Raw genomic sequence first — 21,637 nt, forward strand, 5'->3', positions numbered from 1 at the left:
GGGGTTCCTGAGTTATGATCAGACATACAAACAAACACAAAGACAGACAAAACAGAGATTACTACTTCATATATATAGAATATAGATGATACAAATGAAAATTTGAATGATGATGATCAAGATGAAAATTTATATAATGATAAAAGATGGACAAAATCAAACTTCAATATCTGCACACTGAAACTTTCTCATCAAATTAAAGTGTCGCTAAGCCTTTGCCTCACCAACTCACTTTTACTTTTTTTAACAAGCCCTATGTCCCTGAAGTTCAGTGAACTGCATCAACTGAAATGTAAATAATATAAACACTATGTATAATGCCTGAAATACAAAAACTAACTGAATATAAAAATATGAAAAATCAGTTGAATGGAAAATCCCTCACCTTCATTAATATAGAACCATCCTCTTCCGTTCCAGGTCATTTATTTGGAAACCATGCAGTATTTAGAATAATAATTATAATAATAATAGTAACTATTTCATATTTTTTGTAGTATTAATTCAACTTTAAAAACACGTCTTTTTAGTTTCCTCTTCAAAGTTATATTTTTTTTATTTTTTAAAATCCCAATATGAAATATATACGTGTGTATTGTGTAAGTTGTTCTAAAAAAGGTTCCGTAAGTTTCCAAGCGTAATGATTTTTTTTAATTAATGAAAAATGAATGACCTTGTAGTTAGTCCTACATCTAATTAATTTCTACAACTTTTGGCAAAAATTCGTAAAATTCACGGATAGACTTTGATGAAAGGGGGAGAGTTGGGACGTAAAATTGTTCGGTTTTTGTTTCCGGACCCTTCAGGTCTTGAGCATATTTCCGGATCTCTCTGGTCTTGAGCATATAGCAAAAAAAATTTTATTTCAACTATTAACTGAACTTTAAAGTCTGTCACTATAATTGGTAAGTCAGCCTTTACTTTCGAGTTCGTTCTGACACATGAAAATGCAGAATATCTATATTTTCTCTTTAATACTTTAAGTTTGACTTTATGTTAAAAAACTAAATTTGGATGTTTTTTTGAAAAAAAGAAATCAGTGACTGATCGACTTTATTCAGATAAATACGTGTTAGAAATTATTTGCGACAAACTCAAATTTTCAAATCCCTATATTTTTGCAACCTGGTGGTGTAAACCTTAGATATATCAAACTTGATCTAACAGAATAATAGCTTTAAATATCAAAGGTCTAATACGTTGGGTTGCAAAGATATAGGGGTTAGAAAATCAGAGTTTGTGGCAAAAACTCAGTTCCTTTCGGGTATTTCGCATATTTGACAAACCATGATGGATTAAAATTTTGAATGTCTAAATATAATTGTTCACAAAGAATTATAAAAACGGAAATGCCCGGTTTCGCTCCAGTGCATGAAGCTTCGTCCTGTGAAATATTAGTTCACGTCCTATAGAATTCCGTAAAGAGTTGATAGATCTGAGACAATAGAAGATATGTGGAACCAGATTCCGTCCTCATAGGATCGTGTCATGTATTAACGCATGGTCTAGAACAATTTGAACCTTGGATGCTTGGTGTTTATCCTAACTTCGACAAGGCATCAAGGGACGTATAGACTATTTCAAGTGACACTCCGTCATCTCTAGATTGGCATTTTAGAACGTTATTATACTTTAGGTCTGTTCCCTCTTCATTATATCCCAACCTGGTCCCTGGTCCCCTCCACTCTGTACCTCCTGGTCCCCTCCACTCTGTACCTCCTGGTCCCCTCCAATAGTCTGTACGCCACAAACAAACCGAAACCATGCACAAACCAATGCAACCAGTGCTTACTTAAAATTAAGTCGCAATAGATTGGCAACCATCAGTTTTAACATACGATTATCATTCTATACAAACATAGTTGGTTCGGTTTATTATTAATATGTGAAATTAACTGTTATTAAGTTAAACTTTGATTTATTTGATAAAAAAACAAGATTTTGTTCAGAAAATATGGGCAATTCAGAGTCAATAGCAACAAGAGTTACGGTAAGAATATAAATGTAAATAGTAACTAATTGTAACAGTTGGTAATTTCATAGTAGACGGTTCTTGGACCCCCCCCCCCCTGCATCCCCTCCAATCAATTTTTTACATGGATCTCATTCTAATATGTATCACATGGAATTGTTAATGTGGCCGCAGCGCCAGGCCCCCTCGGCTGGCCTAGCCGCTGCGCTCGGCCCAGAAATTGTCTTAACCTACCCCAACCCTAAATAATAAAAAATAACTTTAAATTCTGAGAAGTAGTCATTTAGTCTCAAAACCTCAAATGAAGCATGTAAACCTGTTATGTTTCAAATATAGGGATATACCTAATTCCCTTATAGAATGAAGTTGAAACAACTGTTCTTATTTCAACCACTTCTGACGTAATTATAAATGTCCATCTTTAAGTAGGACTTTGTATAAAACACAGTGGACTAGAATCAATTATAATTCGAACCGGACCAACTCCTAGTATCCGCCCTATTGACGCGCAGCTTGTACCGTCCCGACCTTATCCTATGTCGGCCCGGTAACATTGCTTTTTATGTCTGACATTGTGTTGAAATGGGAGAGTTCGCCCCATGCAGGAGTCCGCTCCATGCATGACACCGCCCTAATCATAGGCCTTTTTGACCAACCCAACTAGTCACTAGCTTAGTTTAGTGTGCAAATATAACCGTGGATAAAAAATGAAAAAATTGATTTAAAAATTAAGGAAGGGAAGGTTCGGTTTACCGTGAACGGGAAGGTTTGTGAGGTCGGATCTGAGACTCCTCCTGAAACTAAACTGGTTTCGTATCTCCGGGAAACTCTGTTGTTGACCGGAACCAAGCTGAGCTGCGGAGAAGGAGGATGTGGGACGTGTATAGTGACGGTCAGCTATCTCAACCCGGGAACAGGAATGCCGGTCACTAGACCGGTCAACTCGGTAGGAAATAGTACAGAATAAAAGACAGGTTACCCACAAAGGATGAGACTGTAAAGACGACATGAAATTCTTAACATATGAATATAACAATGTTAAGCTAAACCTTATGACCAGAACATTGTCTTTTAATGGTCTATTTAATGACATGGCACAGAAAGAAACCAGTTTACAGTAAATGTAAGGAAAAGGATGCCAATTTTTTTCAATTGTGGGTAACCCTGTATAAAACAGGGTGACAAACGAAAAGGATTAAGAGACGACTTTTTATATTCTTTTATCCACCTTCACATTTTTCGGAATTGCTCATAATACAGAACGATCTAGAAAACAGTGGAATAAAGATCGGATATCTTCAAATTTTACTTCAGAAATGTCAATAATCATTTTGTAATTTGCAATTGTTGCAACTTATATAGTCCTTTAAAAGGGCACTATTTTGGATTACAAAATTACAAAATAACAAAATAACAAAATAACAAAACTAAAAAATTACAAAATAACAAAATTGCAAAACTACAAAATTACAAAATTACAAAATTACAAAATTACAAAATTACAAAATTACAAAATTACAAAATTTGAGGGAAAATTACAAAATTACAAAATTTCATAATTTGAGGGAAAATAAGCGAAGATAATTCCACTGCTTTTTTTGGTTCGCAGTGTAATGTTGTGTATAGTATTCCAATTAGAATAATTAAAACGGAAACTCTCACTCTAGGAATTTTAAAAGCAACATTTGTAAGCCTCAACATTGGACGCAAATATTAAGAAATTTGACCATATTACGATAGATAAAAAGATTAAATATAAACGAAAAATTGTCTCCATTTTTAATACCCTCTGTGGCATCTAACATTGTGTTGAATCATTGTCGTCTTTTTTATTTTCCATGTCTATTGACACACTCTTAAATAATTAACATATTAGAAATTTTAAATTTGTTTTCATCATTAGTTTGCCTACGACGTAAATTCATCATTGCAATATTTCTAGTGCTTAACCAGAGTATTGAGCTGTGATGGTTGGGAGATATCTACTATAGAGCATCTTGGAAGCAAAAGAAAGGGTTTACATCCTCTCCAGGTATTATCTTTAACTGAGAGAATTAATAATAACATTACGTGAGAAAAGTTGTTACTTTTTCGCCGCCGACCATGTCATTGAAAACTAACCAGGAGAAGAAGGTCAAATTCAATTGACCTAACTGGTTTGACTTTGTACCCCCGTTACTCCTCTCGTTCTGATTTTACGGACAAGCATGAGAAAGGCAAATGTATTCGCTTACATATTAGCAATTCAAAACATTTCTGTTCTTTTCAATGGCGCTTGAATAAAGAGGAGTTAAAATAAACAATCATAAGATTTCAATCTTACGAGCAGTTTACTTTAGCTTGACGTGGTTTTTGATCTGTGGCAGCAACAATTTACAAAACTCAGTTTAATAATAAGTGTAATAACGGCAATTTTTTACACCTCGTCGTGTGAAACTTGAAAGGGGTGGGGGGGGGGGGAAAAATCGTTTTATTTTGTTTATGTTTTTATTCTTAAATAATAGATGGTATATCTAGTCTACGTTGGCAGCGTTCAATGGAACCCAATGTGGATTCTGTAGTCCTGGGATGATAATGACTGTTAACAGGTTCATATTTAGATTTAGATAAAAATTTATAAATAAAAATATGTTGGTAGAAATTTTATACACTGGTCGGCGATTATATCAATACAATGCAGACGACTTTCTTAATCGTGCTTTGAACCCAAACATAAATTACAATGTTTTCATGTAAGCGAAGGGATGCTGTTAAATGCCAACTGTAAGTTTATGTTTATGTTTATGTTTATGTTTATATGTCTCTTCTGTTCGATAGCTTGATATAAATCACAATTGAAATAGAAAGTCGTCTTTACTGTATTGATATATACGACCACAACTGTCTCATACCAAAAAGCGCGTAACGGTAAGAATATACTAAGCATGAATTGGTGTGAACGAACGATGTTCAACCATCATCTTTTTGGATTATTAACTTTGATAAACATTTTTCAGTGTACTTCGAGAGAACGAGTCTCCGAGCATGGAAACTCTGGAGAAAAGGAAACCTTTAAACCTCTGTACACATATCTATACCCCTTATCCTCTGAGCCCGAAACTTGAGACAGAGTATCGTAAAGAAACCCAGTATCGGAAACCCAGTTTCATGAATGGGGTCAGACAGTTTTGTAGATATTAATATTTTTGCTAAGAAATATTAATTCATGTGGTTTCTTTGCGTTCTCTTTTTGTTTTCTGATTTCTTAAATTAAAATTTGCATGAACGAATAGACCCCCCAAAAAAAGAAACTCGTTCAACGATTTCAAATTTCCGGCTCTGCCAAAACCCCATACACTGCTTAGTTCCTCTGAACACCTATGCTTCAAAGTCCCTTAAGCTCTTTACCCCTGAGCCCTGAGATTTTAGAAGAAGAATGCGCTGATCTGCTCCCATGTACATTGTAATCTGTGTTCTTCAAATCTGTATCTGCAAAAAGCTTTCTTTGATCGAATATTATCTTCACTATTTTGTACGAAAACAAAATATATCACGTAATTATAAAAGGAATTTAGTTTGATGGTCCATGTAACTAGTATTGATGGAAACATATGTCGATGCACTGGTTACAGACCTATCCTGGATGCATTCAAATCCTTTGCCGGTACTCCTGGGACCAGTTGTTCAGGAGACCCGGATACTAAGGACATTGTTCCAGATATAGAAGATATAGGTGAGAGAAAAAATATGAATCTACAGGATTTTTTCACATATATTTTATATCTAGGTTGGGTTTGTCCTCAAAAGAATAACTTCAACCCATCTCCGGATGAAGTTTACATAGAGACCAGTTCTGGTCGCTGGTATAGTCCTAACAACTTGGAGAACCTTCTCTCCGTCCTGAAACTGGTTCCGGAAGAGTATTATACCCTGGTAGCTGGGAGTACTGGACCCGGAGTATACAAGGACGATAATTTTCTTGTCCAACATTTTATAGATGTTTCTAAGGTTGGCAATATGATATGAGTCATGACGAAAAATCAAAGGAATTGAGCCTTTCCATTAACTTTACTTGCAAATCCCTATATCTTTGCAACCTTTGATATTTCAAACTTAGATTATTTGGTCTAATAGAATTCTAAGATTAAAATATCTAAGGTCTGACATTGGGGTGCAAAGATATTGGAATTCAAAAATCAGAGTTTGACCTAGAACAAAATTGCAAAAATGTAAAACACGCTCATAATTTTTTTTACAGATTGTTGAACTTCGGTCTCATGCAGAGTCTCCGCTAGAGCTCGGCGGAGGGATAACAATACACGATTCTATATCTATATTAAGGTAAGTACTGAGTAGATTGTAAAAAAAATCTTCCTTGAAGGTCGTCTTTCTTTCAGAAATATTTGTTGGAAACGACTGTGGTATTGGAAAAAAATTCTCAAAAGAATGTTTGATAAAATGTTGACAAAAAATGACATAAGAATAGTTTAGCTAAAAAGTTTAGTATTTGATAAATTTGTACTTTACTTAATGATATTCGTCATAAGATTAAAAAATGTCTAGCTCTTTAATTCAATTACACAGAAATAATTTTAGAAAGGTGAGTAGATTGTATCCTGAGAAGTATGGGTATACAGAACAGGTTCGTTTTTATCTTGCACTTTCGTGGAATTTTAAAATTGGCGGATTTTTAAAAATATTTCTACTTTGGTTTGTCAGGGCTTTTGAAGATATATCTTTAGGTTGCAGAACACCTGGAGAAGGTTGCAAACCTTGCCGTTAGATCAGTTGGAACCCTGGCAGGGAACCTAGAGCTCAAACGGAGACATAGGAACAGATTTTATTCTTAACTCATTTTATTTTTTCTTAGTTCTCTTCTAATTCTCTTCTAGATCTTCTACCGTTTCCCTCTAATTTTTATAGTTTTTTTCTAGTTTGTCTCTAATTCTCTTCTAGTTTTTGCGCTAATTCTCTTCTAGTTTTACTCTAGTTCTCTTCTAGTTTTATTTTTGTTTCCTCTAATTCTCATCTAGTTATCTCCTAGTTTTCCTCTGGTTCTCTTCTAATTCTCTTCAAGTTTTTTTAAAGTTCTTCCATAGTTCTCTAATATATCTTTAATATCTTCTCTGGTTTTCCTCTAGTTTTATTCTAGTTCTCCTCTACTTCTCTTCTAGTTTTTCTCTGGTTTTCCTCTAGCTCTCTCCTAGTTTTCCCCTAGCTCTCTCCTAGTTTTCCTGTAGCTCTCTCTTACTTTACCTCTAGCTCTCTCCTAGTTTTCCTCTAGTTTTTCTCTTTGATGTAAGTTATTCTTGAGTAGAAAATTTTTAATCTAAATATGTTACAGATCCTTCCCGTCGGACGTTTTTACTCTTCTAGAGACAGTGGGAGCAAGTATTGAGGTTGTATCACCAACCTCCAAGGTTTCGTGCTCTCCATCTGAGTATCTGGAAATCCAACAGTCCAAACAGGAAAAACTAGTATTCGAAAGTTTTATATTTTATTTAAAAACCCAAATAATCAAAAATAATATCTCTCTCTTTAGGTTATTGTGAAAATACGGTTTCCTGCTCTCTCAGAGAAATGTCATTTTCAGTCCTACAAGATCAGCTCTCGAAAGGTTAATGCACATGCGTATATTTCTGCAGGATTCCTTGCAAAAACTGAACCTGGAACCTTTATGCTGCTTGATAAACCTAATCTCGTGTTTACCGGAGTATCCGGAGATTTAATCCGAGCAGTAGAAACAGAGAAACTCCTGGAGAACCAGGATTTGTCTGATCAGGCTGTTCTAGATTCAGCTCTCAAATCTCTGGGTTCAGAGATAACTCCGGATCCTGATCCCAGAAGTTCGGATCCAGCTTTTAGAGTTGGTTTAGTTCAGGCTTTATTCTACAGGTTACTTATTTTCAGCACAGTTTCAAATTTCTGTTTTTTCTTTTTGATCAATTTTATTTTCATCACAAAATTTGTTTATTTTAGGTTCGTTCTGAATCTTCTGGGCGACAAGGTTCCATCCAACCTGAGATCAGGCGTTCAACCTCTTCAGAGAGGAGTTAGTCACGGTGTTCAGGAGTTTGAAACTGATCCCTCTCTTTATCCGATAAATAAACCGGTTCAGAAACTGGAGGTTAGTTAATTGTCATATTTTGCATTGCTGGGACATTTCGTCGTAATTTCAGGGGACCTCCCAATTATAGAGTGGCATATTCGATTCACAGTTGTACCATTAAAAGCTTTGAATGATCACGAATAAATGAGACATCCATGTTTTTAAACATTGATAGTTGATTTTTTAAAATTGCGGTTTCTCTATAAAAGTGTCTTGCAGATTTCTTCTAAAGAAACACAATTTGATTTTTTGGATGTATATATTTATCATATATTCATACAAGAGGGTCCTTCCTACACTTAACCTTACAATTTACAAGAACCTTGAGGAAATTTTAAATTTAAAGAAAGGAAGAAGACGACCTTACTCCACTTTTTTTTGGTTATTACTGTATGAATATTTAATAAATATTTTGCAGGCAGAATCTCAGTGCTCAGGAGAAGCTGAATATACTGGAGACAAACCAGTTTTCCACAACCAACTCTACGCAGCATTTGTTCTATCTACACAGGTATTAACCAACTCTACGCAGCATTTGTTATATCTACATTCTACACAGGTATTAACCAACTCTACGCAGCATTTGTTCTATCTACACAGGTATTAACCAACCCTACGCAGCATTTGTTCTATCTACACAGGTATTAACCAACTCTACGCAGAATTTGTTCTATCTACACAGGTATTAACCAACTCTATGCAGTATTTGTTCTATCTACACAGGTATTAACCAACTCTATGCAGTATTTGTTCTATCTACACAGGTATTAACCAACTCTACGCAGCATTTGTTCTATCTACACAGGTATTAACCAACTCTACGCAGCATTTGTTATATCTACATTCTACACAGGTATTAACCAACTCTACGCAGCATTTGTTCTATCTACACAGGTATTACAGGTATTAACCAATACTACTGAAGAAATCTACGCAGTTAAAACAACAAACTCGCAACAAAGTAAAGAAAAGTCACGTAACGCATTCTTGATTGGTAAATTGTTCCCAATTATATGCTGTTTTTGTGTTGCTATAAATTCTATTATATAAATATAATAAGGTCGTAACATTTGCATAGAAATGACTTAACTCCAAAGTGGAATCTTTTAATTTGAAGCGTCCAAGTGCCTAATCTGTGAATAACAGATGACTTGTTTTTTGAATTATATAAACGGAATTAACAAAATCTGCGACTGCAAAATAGTCGCGGATAAGTGCTTCCTAAAGTGATTCATTACACGATAGTTCCGACCTCGGAGGTACGGATTGAACTACTATTCTAGTATTGCTAAGAATGCATTAAACAGTAGTTCAGCTATCCCCATATACATGGTGTCCCACGAAACGTAACAGTTGTGAATAGTTGTTTTTCCCGAAATTTGTTAAGTTGTTTGAAACCAAAGAAAATAATAAAAATATTCAGTGTCAGTCATATTATAGTAATTTGTATTTCAAAGTAAAATATATTTGAGTAAAAGATTTTTTGAAACAAAATAAACTGCAAAAAGTCTTTAATATCTAAAACAGTATATGGAAGAAGACATTTAAAACTATTCACCAACTTTCATGTTTCGTGGGACACCCTGTAGGTGAAAAACCTCTCGAATCTTGCTATTTATTTATTCTGACCTGCGGTACTAGTTCTACTGTTCTACATTGTCTTTTGGTATTTAGTATTTTAATTATCGGAGTTGAAATCCTGTTCATTTCTATTCCCATGATTACAGGGTTACCCACAAATAATAAGACTGTAAAGACGACCTAAAACTCTTGAAATCTGATGATTCCAAGCTTTAATGCCATGAATATAATCTTTTTGTGCATGCTTATTCAATGATTAGTAAAAGAAAAAACAAGTTTACAGTTGCAAGGAAATATTAACTTAAGAAAATATATAGTATAAATTCTGTATAGTCGTTATTGAAGTCTCATCCTTTTTGGGTAACCCTGTATGTTAGTTAGAGTCTGTATATGTACAGTAAAATTAATTTTTCTCCCAGGCAAACTGTGACTTAGAAAGCGTAGATCCCTCTGCTGCTCTGGATCTACCTGGAGTTGTTGGGTTTATGAGCCAGGAAGATATCTCAGGAGACAATAATTTCTCCCAAACCAAACCCTGGAAGGAAGAGATATTTGCAACTAAAAAAGTTCTGTACGCAGGACAAGCTGTAGGTAAGGGATTCATATGTAATATACAGGATGTCTGACGAAACATGACAGTAGCGGACGACTTGAAAGTCGTCTTTGAACTTTAAATTTATTTGCGACATTCAGTCGTGATCCTACCTTCACATTTATGGTTCTTGAAACAATAACCACAAAATTCCCCCAGTCCTGTCATTTCCAAAATGTGGTCTGCCTTTTTAGTGCCGTCAATATTACCCGAGATGTTGAGAATTTCGTTCAGATTTAAATTTTATTAAATAAAACCTAAATTGTCGAAATCTGAACAAAATTCTTCATATCTCGGGTAATATTGAAAGCACAGAAAGGCAGACCACAATTGAAAAAGCCAACACCATGTGTATTTTATAATCATTAATCAATTAGAATTTTAAAATTAGGTTTACAAATAAATGCAGCAAATTATATCAAAGACGACCTTCAATTCGTCTTGCTACTGTAATGTTTCGTGGTACACGAGGTGCACCCTGTACAATTGTACATGAATAAAATGACGTTCAAAGGGGATGTAAACTTATTTCAAGTGACCCTGAATTTAAAGAGGTGTATGCCTGAAAAAAAACATTACCTAATACCTATGAAACCTTTATCTGATTACTGATGTGTAAGATATCGTTGTTTTTCTAGCTTAAAAAGCATTTAATTCCGATAACTCTTTCATTGTTGTCCTTAAGCACACATGTTTGATATTCTTTGTTCCTCCAGGATTACTAGTTGCAGAGAATGAAGAGGTTGCAAGAAAAGCTTCCAAGTTGGTCAAGATATCGTACACAAATATCCAGGAACCAGTTCTCACTTTACAGGAGGCAATCAAGCACCCTGAGAAAATAGAACCTACCGGAGATCCTATAGTAGAAGGGGATGTGGAGAAGGAGCTGAAAGGTTCTGTTAAGACTGTGTCTGGAGAATTTGAGATTGGATCCCAGTATCCCTTCCATCTGGAGACTCAGATCTGCATATCTGTTCCTAAGTATTATTTTTTTATTGCTTCTTATATCTATATATATATATACTCTGCTTGTATGTCTGTTTGTTTGTAACTGTTACACGTAAAAACGGCTTAACCAATCAAGTCCAATTTTTGTGGGACCTCACATTACCCCAGGGAAATTTTTGAATCCTGGATACTTTTACTTATAAGAAATAGTTATTTTGAAAATTTTTTGAAAATCCACGAAAAAATATTATTAAATCCGCAAAAAATGTTTTATTGTTTTACATCTTAAAGCCTAGTAATTCAAATATTTAAGTTTTGAAAATATTATTTAGAGAGGACGGGTTCGATATCTACTGTTCAACCCAGGACATTGACAAGGTTCAGACTACAGTTGCATCTGTACTAGGAGTTCAGCTCAAGGATATAAATATCAGGGAAGACTCCGGTTCTTCAATAAATAAGATCCGCTAGATCAAGAAATCAAATTAAACTAATAAGACATATTTTTTTATTTTAAAGTTATTGTAAACCGGAGTTTTGTTTAGTGTCAAGAGGTTAGGAGGAGCTTTTGGAGCCAAGATTAGTAGACCTAATCAGGAACAAACTAGCAAAAAATTAAACTTTTTTAACATCCCATGTGATGGCTTCTTACACAGTTAACTTAAACAATAAAAACTTTCTTTTTTTACATTTATCTTTGAATATGGGTCTTAACAAATTTTATTGCAAAATTGCATAAAAAATCATAGCAGCTTCTGGTTTTTTTATATCTCTTTTTTTCTTAAAATCTCCATTTTTATTGTTCTTGTTTTGCAAAATTTTTGTTGTGATCTTCTCGCAAAGCCAATATTTTACAGGTTTTATAGCTGCTCCTCGATGACCTTGCTTTCTCAACTTTTCTGATTCAGCCACTAAACTCAAACACATGTTTCTGATGCATTCTCTATTCAGTGTAAAGTGGATGGGGGGGGGCGTCTCCCAGCCCTATATTTTTTTATAACTGAAAAGGGGTTCTCTAATGGTATATCCATTTGCTAACGGGGTAAAAGTTGAGAGTGTAGAGATTATCATGGTAGAGTTCCCTTCCAGTTTTCCGGTTCAATTTCCTTTTTGATTCTTGTTTCTAGTAATTTCTCACTTTTGGGTATCTCAGAATAGCTCTTAGTGATGTTGAGTTCTGGAACTTTGGGTAATAGGAGGTTGAGGATAGGTGAGGAGGGAGTGGGGTATCAGGAGTGCTTGGTTAAAAACACTCAATTTTTTTTCTCGCTTTATACTGAATTCTCAATTTCAGCGGAGTTTGAAAAGGTTTTTCCCATTGCATTGGGGAGTTGTGGCTTTGCGGCTCAGAATGTGTCATTTTCGACAGTAGTCCGTTCTTTATAGTGTATTGCAGCCTGCAGAGTAGAAATTATTGTGCATGGTTACAAACCTCTCAGGATTCTTCTTTCTATGTTTCTATTTTTCTTGATTCTGGCGAGAGAGAGGGGAAGAAATGGAGAAAGACCCAAACTCTGTACTAATATTTTCTTTGTTTTCCTGTTTTAAGGTGCAGGTGTCGCCATGTTTTTTGCACAGTGTTTCCCGGTTATATGTTCTGCTACTCAGAGCAGAGCACTGAAGTCTAGGTCTGAACCGTTCTGGTGACAGCACACAACTCCAGAACAATAAAAACTTTTTAAAACCGTTTTTGTTATGTTTTGTAATGCACAGATAGCTGCTGCCTGTGCACTTGCGTCCAAGAAGTTTAATAGGCCGGTCAAACTCCAGCTGGACTTGAAGACAAACATGGAGATGATAGGGAAACGGCTGCCCTTCCTCGCTAGGTGAAAATATAGGCTTTGAGAAGTTTAAATCAATTTGACAAACAGCAAGAGGCTTATTACTGTTAAATGAGTTACTTATCTTCTATTCTTGAAACTTGGATTTTTAAGCCTAATTTGATTTAGGATCAAATGAGATTCTTAAAAGTATGTAAGTAAGATTTATACCATCGTAAAATATTTGTTTGAGAAAACAAAAGAATTGTCAAGATTTATTTTTGAGTTTTCTCTCGCTAAACGTTTTATAAAATCCGTATTTTTAACAATTTTTAGATCAGATCATATTTAGAGCCAATGATTAAGAAAGATTTAAGATAGTTTATCTATATCAGGTACAAGGTTGGAGTAGATGACTCTGGAACCCTGACAGGGGTTCAGATTAATATCTTTTGTGACTCTGGATCCTCGCACAATGAATTTACAGCTGACGCAGCAGTTTTCTTTGCAAAACTCTGTTATCAAGCAAAGGTACATTTTGGTAAAATTTTCCCAAATATTTGCTTTATGCTCTTGAAAAGCTTTTGTGAAACTAGGAAAAAGTTCAAATGCAATATAGTGGACGAGAACTCAATGTTTTGTCTGCTTTGACGGTCTGTTGTTTTTGTTCCTAATTTTCGAGTAGATTTGTCTTTTTCCATTTCCACCATCTTTTTCCCACTCAAATAGGCCAACTTACTTCCTGATCTAGTTTTCGAATCAAAAGTCAAAATGTTCAGATATTTTAATTCCAAGAATCTTATAATTCTGTTTAGGCCTGGAATCTGGTTCCACAAAGTGCACTCACCAATACTCCCTCAAATACTTACATCCGGGCTCCAGGTACTTACATCCGGGCTCCAGGTACTTACATCCGGGCTCCAGGTACTCTTACATCCGGGCTCCAGGTACTTACATCCGGGCTCCAGGTGCTTACATCCGGGCTCCAGGTACTTACATCCGGGCTCCAGGTACTTACATCCGGGCTCCAGGTACTATCATCCGGGCTCCAGGTACTTACATCCGGGCTCCAGGTACTATCATCCGGGCTCCAGGTACTATCATCCGGGCTCCAGGTTATTTTAGTTATTTTTAAAGGGACTGTCGACGTAATTTTAGTTAATCCTTAATTTTAAAGAAGGAAATGCCCGGTACTCATTAAACCTTAGTCTGTGGAAAAAGAATGAAGATATCCATTAGACCTGAATTTGCAACAGAGTGAAAACTTAATTTCAAATTATACAATTTAGCAAAAACAAAGCCAGGGGGAGAGGAGCACAGATGTATGTCAAGGTTTTATTTTACTGTTTATTTCTAGTTATATCTTGTGTCATTGTCACGTAAATATGATTATATGATAGGTAGGATTTGGGCGTGAAAAGTTTTTTATAGTAGATAAAAGGATTTTATTTTTTGAAGTCAAACTGATCTCCATGTCCAGGAACTACTCAGGGTCACGCTATCATGGAGAATATCATGGAACACCTGGCAGCTGAGACAGGGACGGATCCATTGGAACTCCGACTCCACAATATACCTGAGGATCCAAGCTATGATTCATTACGGTAGGCAATTCTCTAACATATTTGCCATATACTGTGCACCGACAAAATTTATTTTTTACATAATAATAAATTGTAGATTATGCTCATCAGTTAAAGAGATGAAACTTCAGAAACGACTGTACAGAACATATTCAGTCTTTTTCCTCACATTTTTATTGTTACATCTGAAAAGCTTTTTTTTCAAATTCCTCTAATATACCACTAAAAGATCATATCAAAATTTAAACTTTAGATCGTTTTTTGCGTTTCATATTGTGTTTTAATATGGCTTTTCCTTAGTGTGTACTCCTGTACCATGTGAAAATAGTCACCAAGCCTTAAATAATAAAATTCCTTTATTTCAGAGAAATTATCAAGAAACTTCGAGAATCCTCCGAATATGACCTGAAAAAACAACAAGTTTTGGATTTCAATCAGGTGAAGTGAATTAGATTTAATTCATGCTCTTTTCAAAGTAACCTCATTCGTTTTAACTTCATTGATTCATATTCATAATAATAATAAAAAAGAACTAAACACTTGCCTTCAACTAAATACAGATGATTAAATGGTAAGCTTGAAATATCAAAGGTTTCTAGGATAAAGTGATAAAAAACCAGAGTTTGAAGCGAGAGATTCGAATTGATTTGAAACTATTTTAGAATAATCGATGGAAGAAGAAAGGACTCTCCTTGGTTCCTATAAACTACCGCCACGACTACTATGGATCAAGATTCAACGTTCTTATCTCCGTGTATAGGAGGGACGGATCAGTTGCAGTATCTCATGGTGGGATAGAGATGGGACAAGGAATTAATACCAAGGTTCAGTTTAAAATAAAATAATTACAACAAATAAGAATTATTAAATCAGGTTTATGTTTCCAGGTTTGCCAGGTGGTTGCGAAGGAGCTAGGTATATCGATGGAGATGGTTTCAATTAAACCAACGGATTCCTTTACAAACCCGAACGCTTCTCTGACAGGAGGAAGTATGGGCTCCGAGTGCAATTGCTCGGTAAGTTTATCAGTGAATCAGTGGTAACCATTTTATATTGGAATAATTATAGCTCCGTTCTTTTTGTCGGGAAATTCACTAAGGATTAATTAATTGTGACTTTTTTTATGAATGAAAATGTTAGACTTAATATTACTTCAAACAAGATTTATGTTCATTATCTTAACTAACAAACAAATTAGAATCTTTTGACTGAATCTTTAATAAAGGATTATTTTCATTTTAAATGAACAATGTTTGTTATGTTTCTTTTTTGTTTTTTTTTGCAACCGTTTAAGATAATGTCGACTTTTCCATCTTCTATCTCAACAATAAAGATATCGTCGTTTTTCTATCGTGACATTGTCGTATCCTCATAGTTTCCTTCTTTGTCTCTCTGCAACATAAATCCACAAGTCGCTTTAAAAAAGAATCCATAATTAAAATAAACAATTTTCAGTTAGAAAAATTAGAATGTCTCAGTCATCCTTGTTCTGAAAAAGGTTTAAAGGACACCATTGTGATTCCATGTTGCCCTTTAAAAATATAGATTTACTTAAAATAAGGTCTACAGTGCCTTTAACACATCTCTATGAAGGCTGCTCTGATAGCCTGCCAGAAACTAAAGGAGCAGATGAAACCTATAGCGGAGAAGTTAAAGAATCCAACCTGGCTAGAGCTCGTTACTGAATGTTACAATCAAGGAGTGGATCTTAGCGCTAGACATATGTAAGCTACAGGGTGTCCCACGAAATATGCCAGTTGGTAAATAGTTTAGAATGTCATCTTCCATAATTTGTTAAGTTGTTAAGTTGTTTGATACCAAAGTCAATAATAAAAATATTATATAGGAGTCATATTATAGTAAAATTAACTTCAAAGTAAAATATATTTGAGCAAAATATTTGTTAAACAACATAAACTGCAAACAGCTTTTAATATCTAATACAGTGTATGGAAGACGACATTCAAAACGACAACTGTCATGTTTCGTGGACACCCAAGTATCCTTTTTTGACACACAAATATATATCAATCAAACTTCACTGGTTAGAGGGATAAGGTCAAATTTATGCGACATTACTGATACGATTTTCTGATCTCGTAGCTCCCCCAGAATTGATTGTACGCACAAGTAAGATAATTAGAAATTCGGTTACATTTTACAAATTCGGAAATTTTTGTTCTTCTTCTGATAGCTCTTAAATAAAAGGAGTAATTATTGAAAAAATCTAAGTTTTCACTCTAAAATGCAAATTTACTTTAATTTAAGGAGTTATAACATTTCTTTATCAAATTTTTAATTCTTAATCAAAACAGGATCTTTCTTTCAATTAAACAAACAAATGAAAAAAACTACTTTAAAAGTATACAATTTATGAATTCTCTTCTTGGTGGTGTTTTGGGGGTCTTTCATGATCTTTTTCTAATACTAATACTTAATGACTAGACAAGTTATATCTAAGTATGCACACATTATGTATTCAGATAATCTGATTAAGTTGACAACATTAAAGCATTAGAACTTGAAAGCTTGATTTAAGAGTATAAATTAACATTAGAGTGAAGAGAAATTGAAATTTCAAATTTAAAACTTGAATTCCGGAATTTGGAAAATTTTGGAGTAATATTTAACATACTGGAATATAAGTTTTCGAAAATAAGAATTTTTATATCCTGGATATTTCAGGGGTAGGTTTAATATATTAATTATATCCTGGATATTTCAGGGGTAGGTTTAATATATTAATTATATCCTGGATATATCAGGGGTAGGTTTAATATATTAATTATATCCTGGATATTTCAGGGGACACTCGAGCAAGGACGGTCTAATTGGATACAACATTTGGGCAGCTGTTTTAACTCAAGTTGAGGTAACTCACCACTCACTAGGAAAAGGCACTATTTAGCTTAAACCAACTGATATCTAATTCTAACAATAAAATATATTTAAAAATCAATCTACATTCTACATGTCCTTCTCTGATACTCAAATCATTATAATATTGATCACATTTCAATCCTATTAATGTCAGCTGCTTTATTTTGTGAAAACAAACTTTGAAAGTTGAAAAGTAAACGTTTGATTAATAAATAAATGATTTATTCAACTGTTCATGTCCAGGTGGATGTGTTGACCGGAGAGATGAATATAGAAAGTTGTAATCTTATAGAGGATACAGGTAATCTTATAGAGGGTACAGGTAATCTTATCGAGGATACAGGTAATCTTATAGAGGGTACAGGTAATCTTATAGAGGGTACAGGTAATCTTATAGAGGTAATCACTTAACAATCCATCTTAATCCTTTGATTCGTTCGTCTTAATCCGAGGATACTGGTAATCACTTAACAATCCATCTTAATCATTTGATTCGTTCATGAAATTAACTTAATCCGTTGGGCCACCAATGGATCGGATTATTTTTTTTTCAAAATGGATTAACAACTTAAAATAATTCCAACCTCTGGTGAAATTTTCATCATTCAATGATCTGTCAAATGGGATTTGTTAAGCCTGAGATTTTATTTAGCTGGAATTGTACTTGTTTAGGAACATCAATATCTCCTGATGTTGATGTAGGACAAGTAGAAGGAGGACTTATAATGGGCCTAGGACTCTGGACCTCGGAGCAGGTTTAATATAAGTTACTTTAAATCTAAGATAATTTTTTAATTTCGTATTTTTCATCCAGATTCGGTATGATAAAAAGACAGGACGGTTGCTGGATAACTCCAGCTGGGAATACAAAGTGCCAAGTGCTATGGATATCCCGGAGAAGATGAGGATTGAGTTCTATAACTCCGGACACAATCCTGGTGGCGTTCTTGGTTCTAAAGCAACAGGTTCAAAATATTTATGTGTTTTACTTGCAGTACAAAAATAAAATTCAACCGTAGATGGTTAGATAATTATTTCAAACCTAAATGTTTAAATTAGGAATTGGTTCCGCAAAAAAAAAGAAATTTTGTGAAAGAAATATTTTCCAATAGGAGAGCCGAGTGTTCTTGCTGGAGTCTCCGTCCTTACAGCCCTTCGCCAAGCAATCCGTTCAGCCAGACAGGATTCGAACCTACCAACTTGGTTCCAGTTCAGTAAGTAAACCAATCTCTGGGTTCCAATTCAGTAAGTAAACCAATCCCTTGGTTCCAATTCAATAAGTAAACCAATCCCTGGGTTCCAATTCAATAAGTAAACCAATCCCTGGGTTCCAATTTAGTACGTAAACCAATCACTGGGTTCCAATTCAAAAAGTAAACCAATCTCTGGGTTCCAATTCAATAAGTAAACCAATCCCGGGGTTCCAATTTAGTAAGTAAACCAATCTCTGGATTCCAATTCAGTAAGTAAACCAATCCCTGGGTTCCAATTCAATAAGTAAACCAATCCCTTGGTTCCAGTTCAGTAAGTAAACCATTTTCTGGATTCCAATTCAGTAAGTAAACCAATCTCTGGATTTCAATTCAGTAAGTAAACCAATCCTTGGGTTCCAATTCAATAAGTAAACCAATCCCTGGGTTCCAATTCAATAATTAAACCAATCCCTGGGTTCCAATTTAGTAAGTAAACCAATCCCTGGGTTCCAATTCAATAAGTAAACCAATCCCTTGGTTCCAGTTCAGTAAGTAAACCAATCTCTGGATTCCAATTCAGTAAGTAAACCAATCTCTGGGTTCTAGTTCAGTAAGTAAACCAATCCCTTGGTAATTCAATAAGTAAACTAATCCGTGGGTTCCAATTCAGTAAGTAAACCAATCCCTTGGTAATTCAAGTAAACCAATCTCTGGGTTCCAGTCCAGTAAGTAAACAAATCCCTTGGTTCCAGTTCAATAAGTAAACCAATCCTTGGGTTCCAGTCCAATAAGTAAACCAAGTTAACTGGTTCCAATTTTGTGAGAAAACCTATTAAAATTTAGTGAGCAAACCTATTACAATTTAGTGAGCAAAGCTATTACAATTTAGTGAGCAAAGCTATTATAATTTAGTGAATAGATCTGTACAAATATTTCCAATTAAGAGAGTGAGCTAATATCTCTCGTTTCACTTTTATGAATATAAATATTCGTACATTATGTTTTTTAATCTGGAAGTTTACCACAGAAATTTTTAGATATCGAAAGAATTAACGAAATGCAGGGTGTACAAAATGTACGGATTGTACGGAATTTTTTATTTTTACCAAAAAATTGTACGGATTGTACGTATTTTTTTATTTTACCAAAAAATTGTACGGATTATACGGAATGTACGGATAATGTTTCAAATTATACGGATTTTCAGGATTGCTCGGAAAACATCATTAAAAAGCTTATTTTTGCTTGAAAATTTTCTAAAAAAGTCGTCAAAATCAAGTTTAACTTATTATCTTCATTCCGAATTATATTAGGTTGATTGCTGTTTCAATTGACAATCAAAATTCATTCTATCATTTCCAAATATGTTCATTAGAGAATATGTTCAGGAAATACATGGTATCCCACAAAAAAAAACTTTTCAGTAGGGGGTATTTGGTACGGAGGGAACAAATTTCTATGTCTCATATTTTTTTAGTTGCAACAACTTTGTACTCTTTTTTGACCAGATTTTTTAAGAAACGCGAGCTGTGGAATGTACCGATTGATAAAAATAGCTAATGTTTTCGTCTGAACAAAGTTCGTATAAAATATGTCGGTACCATAGCTTTCTTTGATTCATTTTTCAAAATGCCAATTTTATTTTTAGATAGCTTAAAAAATAATTATGATTATTCAAAACCATCAGTTCACTTTTTTTTCAATTGAAGAAAATCTGTCAATTTTTTTATAATTTAAGAAACAATTTTAAAAAATGTAAAAAAAAAACTTGAAAACACCGGGCAATATCTTCTACTCCAAGAAGTTATTGTATTGTGATGGTGAAGTGACTCCAAAGGCCAGGGCGTAGTGACACTTTAAAGTAGAGACTGTCTACAAATTTGATGACTAACTTTCAGAGTTGTCTAGATATCAGAGAAACCAAGCTAGGAACATTCCCGTTGGGCCTCCTAATTCTCTAATCAAAATTTAAGGCAAATCGGTCCAGGGGTTCCCGAGTTATGATCAGACAAACAAACAGACAGACAGGCCTACGGAGATTACAATTTTATATATATTTAGATACGTAAATTTCAGTAATTGAAAAAAATAAATAAGTAGTCAGGAATATGCGGGAACAGTTTTAAAGAGCTCAATATAATCATTTAATCAAAAAACTAAATATCAGAAAGTTGAGAATATAACGACATTTTGTAAATTCTTCTGATTTCTCTTTGTATTTAAACTTAACTGTATAAAACGGGGAATACTGCATGGTAGATGAAACTGATAGATAGATAGATTGGATGGAAGGGTTGAAGGATCGGACGGATGAATGCATATTGGAGATTTTATGTCAGAATCTTCTGTTTCCCGGATATATCATATTTTCCTATATTCAGCAGTTCTTTGTCAGATTAGGACACTAGGAATGCATATATGTATAATCAATGTATATTCAAGGAAAAATGAAAATAGAGTTTGGGAATACACATTTTAGGAATACATGGTTTAGGAATACACATTTTAGGAATACATGATTTAGGAATACACATTTTAGGAATACATGGTTTAGGAATACATATTTTAGGAATACATGGTTTAGGAATACACATTTTAGGAATACATGGTTTAGGAATACATGGTTTAGGAATAAATGGTTTAGGAATACATGATTAAGGAATACTTGGTTTTGGAATACATGATTTAGTTATGCATGATTTTGGAATANAGTTTATTATATTCTAGATGGACCTGCTACAGTTGAAGCTATAAAACTAGGATGCTCTGTAGATGTAAAGAACATGAAGCTACAGTAATCATCAATCAATCATACTTTTATTCTTCTTAAAAGTATAAAAAAAAAACATTTTTATGTTATTTGTAAACTGTTCCGAAAAGTTTTTATAAACTATTTAAAACTAATTTAAAGTTTTAACTATTTCCTCTAAAAGTTTAGTTTTGAAAAAAATTAGTGAAATTTAAATAATTTTGAGCCCAGCTATTATTAATATATAAGTTACCAATTGTTAAAAAAAACTATCTAGATATATTTTTTCAA

The 21,637-nt window shown here is 34.1% G+C and overlaps 1 protein-coding gene across 1 annotated transcript; it reads left to right on the plus strand.

Moving 5' to 3' along the window:
• Positions 1 to 613: 613 nt before the first annotated feature.
• Positions 614 to 21,472, plus strand: LOC111707581 (xanthine dehydrogenase). The gene is made up of 33 exons (XM_023480706.1): positions 614 to 618; positions 1,950 to 1,990; positions 2,706 to 2,918; positions 3,915 to 4,004; positions 4,490 to 4,560; positions 4,969 to 5,016; positions 5,548 to 5,684; positions 5,739 to 5,959; positions 6,210 to 6,292; positions 6,548 to 6,593; positions 6,694 to 6,782; positions 7,296 to 7,419; positions 7,494 to 7,846; positions 7,931 to 8,078; positions 8,479 to 8,571; positions 10,061 to 10,232; positions 10,950 to 11,214; positions 11,514 to 11,615; positions 11,727 to 11,778; positions 12,895 to 13,007; positions 13,337 to 13,472; positions 13,757 to 13,823; positions 14,422 to 14,545; positions 14,890 to 14,962; positions 15,187 to 15,348; positions 15,412 to 15,540; positions 16,118 to 16,248; positions 17,330 to 17,396; positions 17,648 to 17,705; positions 18,077 to 18,159; positions 18,219 to 18,369; positions 18,517 to 18,618; positions 21,325 to 21,472. The coding sequence occupies exons 2-33, from the start codon at positions 1,955 to 1,957 to the stop codon at positions 21,393 to 21,395; spliced, it is 3,810 nt and encodes a 1,269-aa protein (XP_023336474.1). The 5' UTR covers positions 614 to 618; positions 1,950 to 1,954; the 3' UTR covers positions 21,396 to 21,472.
• Positions 21,473 to 21,637: the final 165 nt, after the last annotated feature.

The sequence above is a fragment of the Eurytemora carolleeae genome, unplaced genomic scaffold (assembly GCF_000591075.1).
Source record: "Eurytemora carolleeae unplaced genomic scaffold, Eaff_2.0 scaffold809, whole genome shotgun sequence".
NCBI lineage: Eukaryota > Metazoa > Arthropoda > Copepoda > Calanoida > Temoridae > Eurytemora > Eurytemora carolleeae.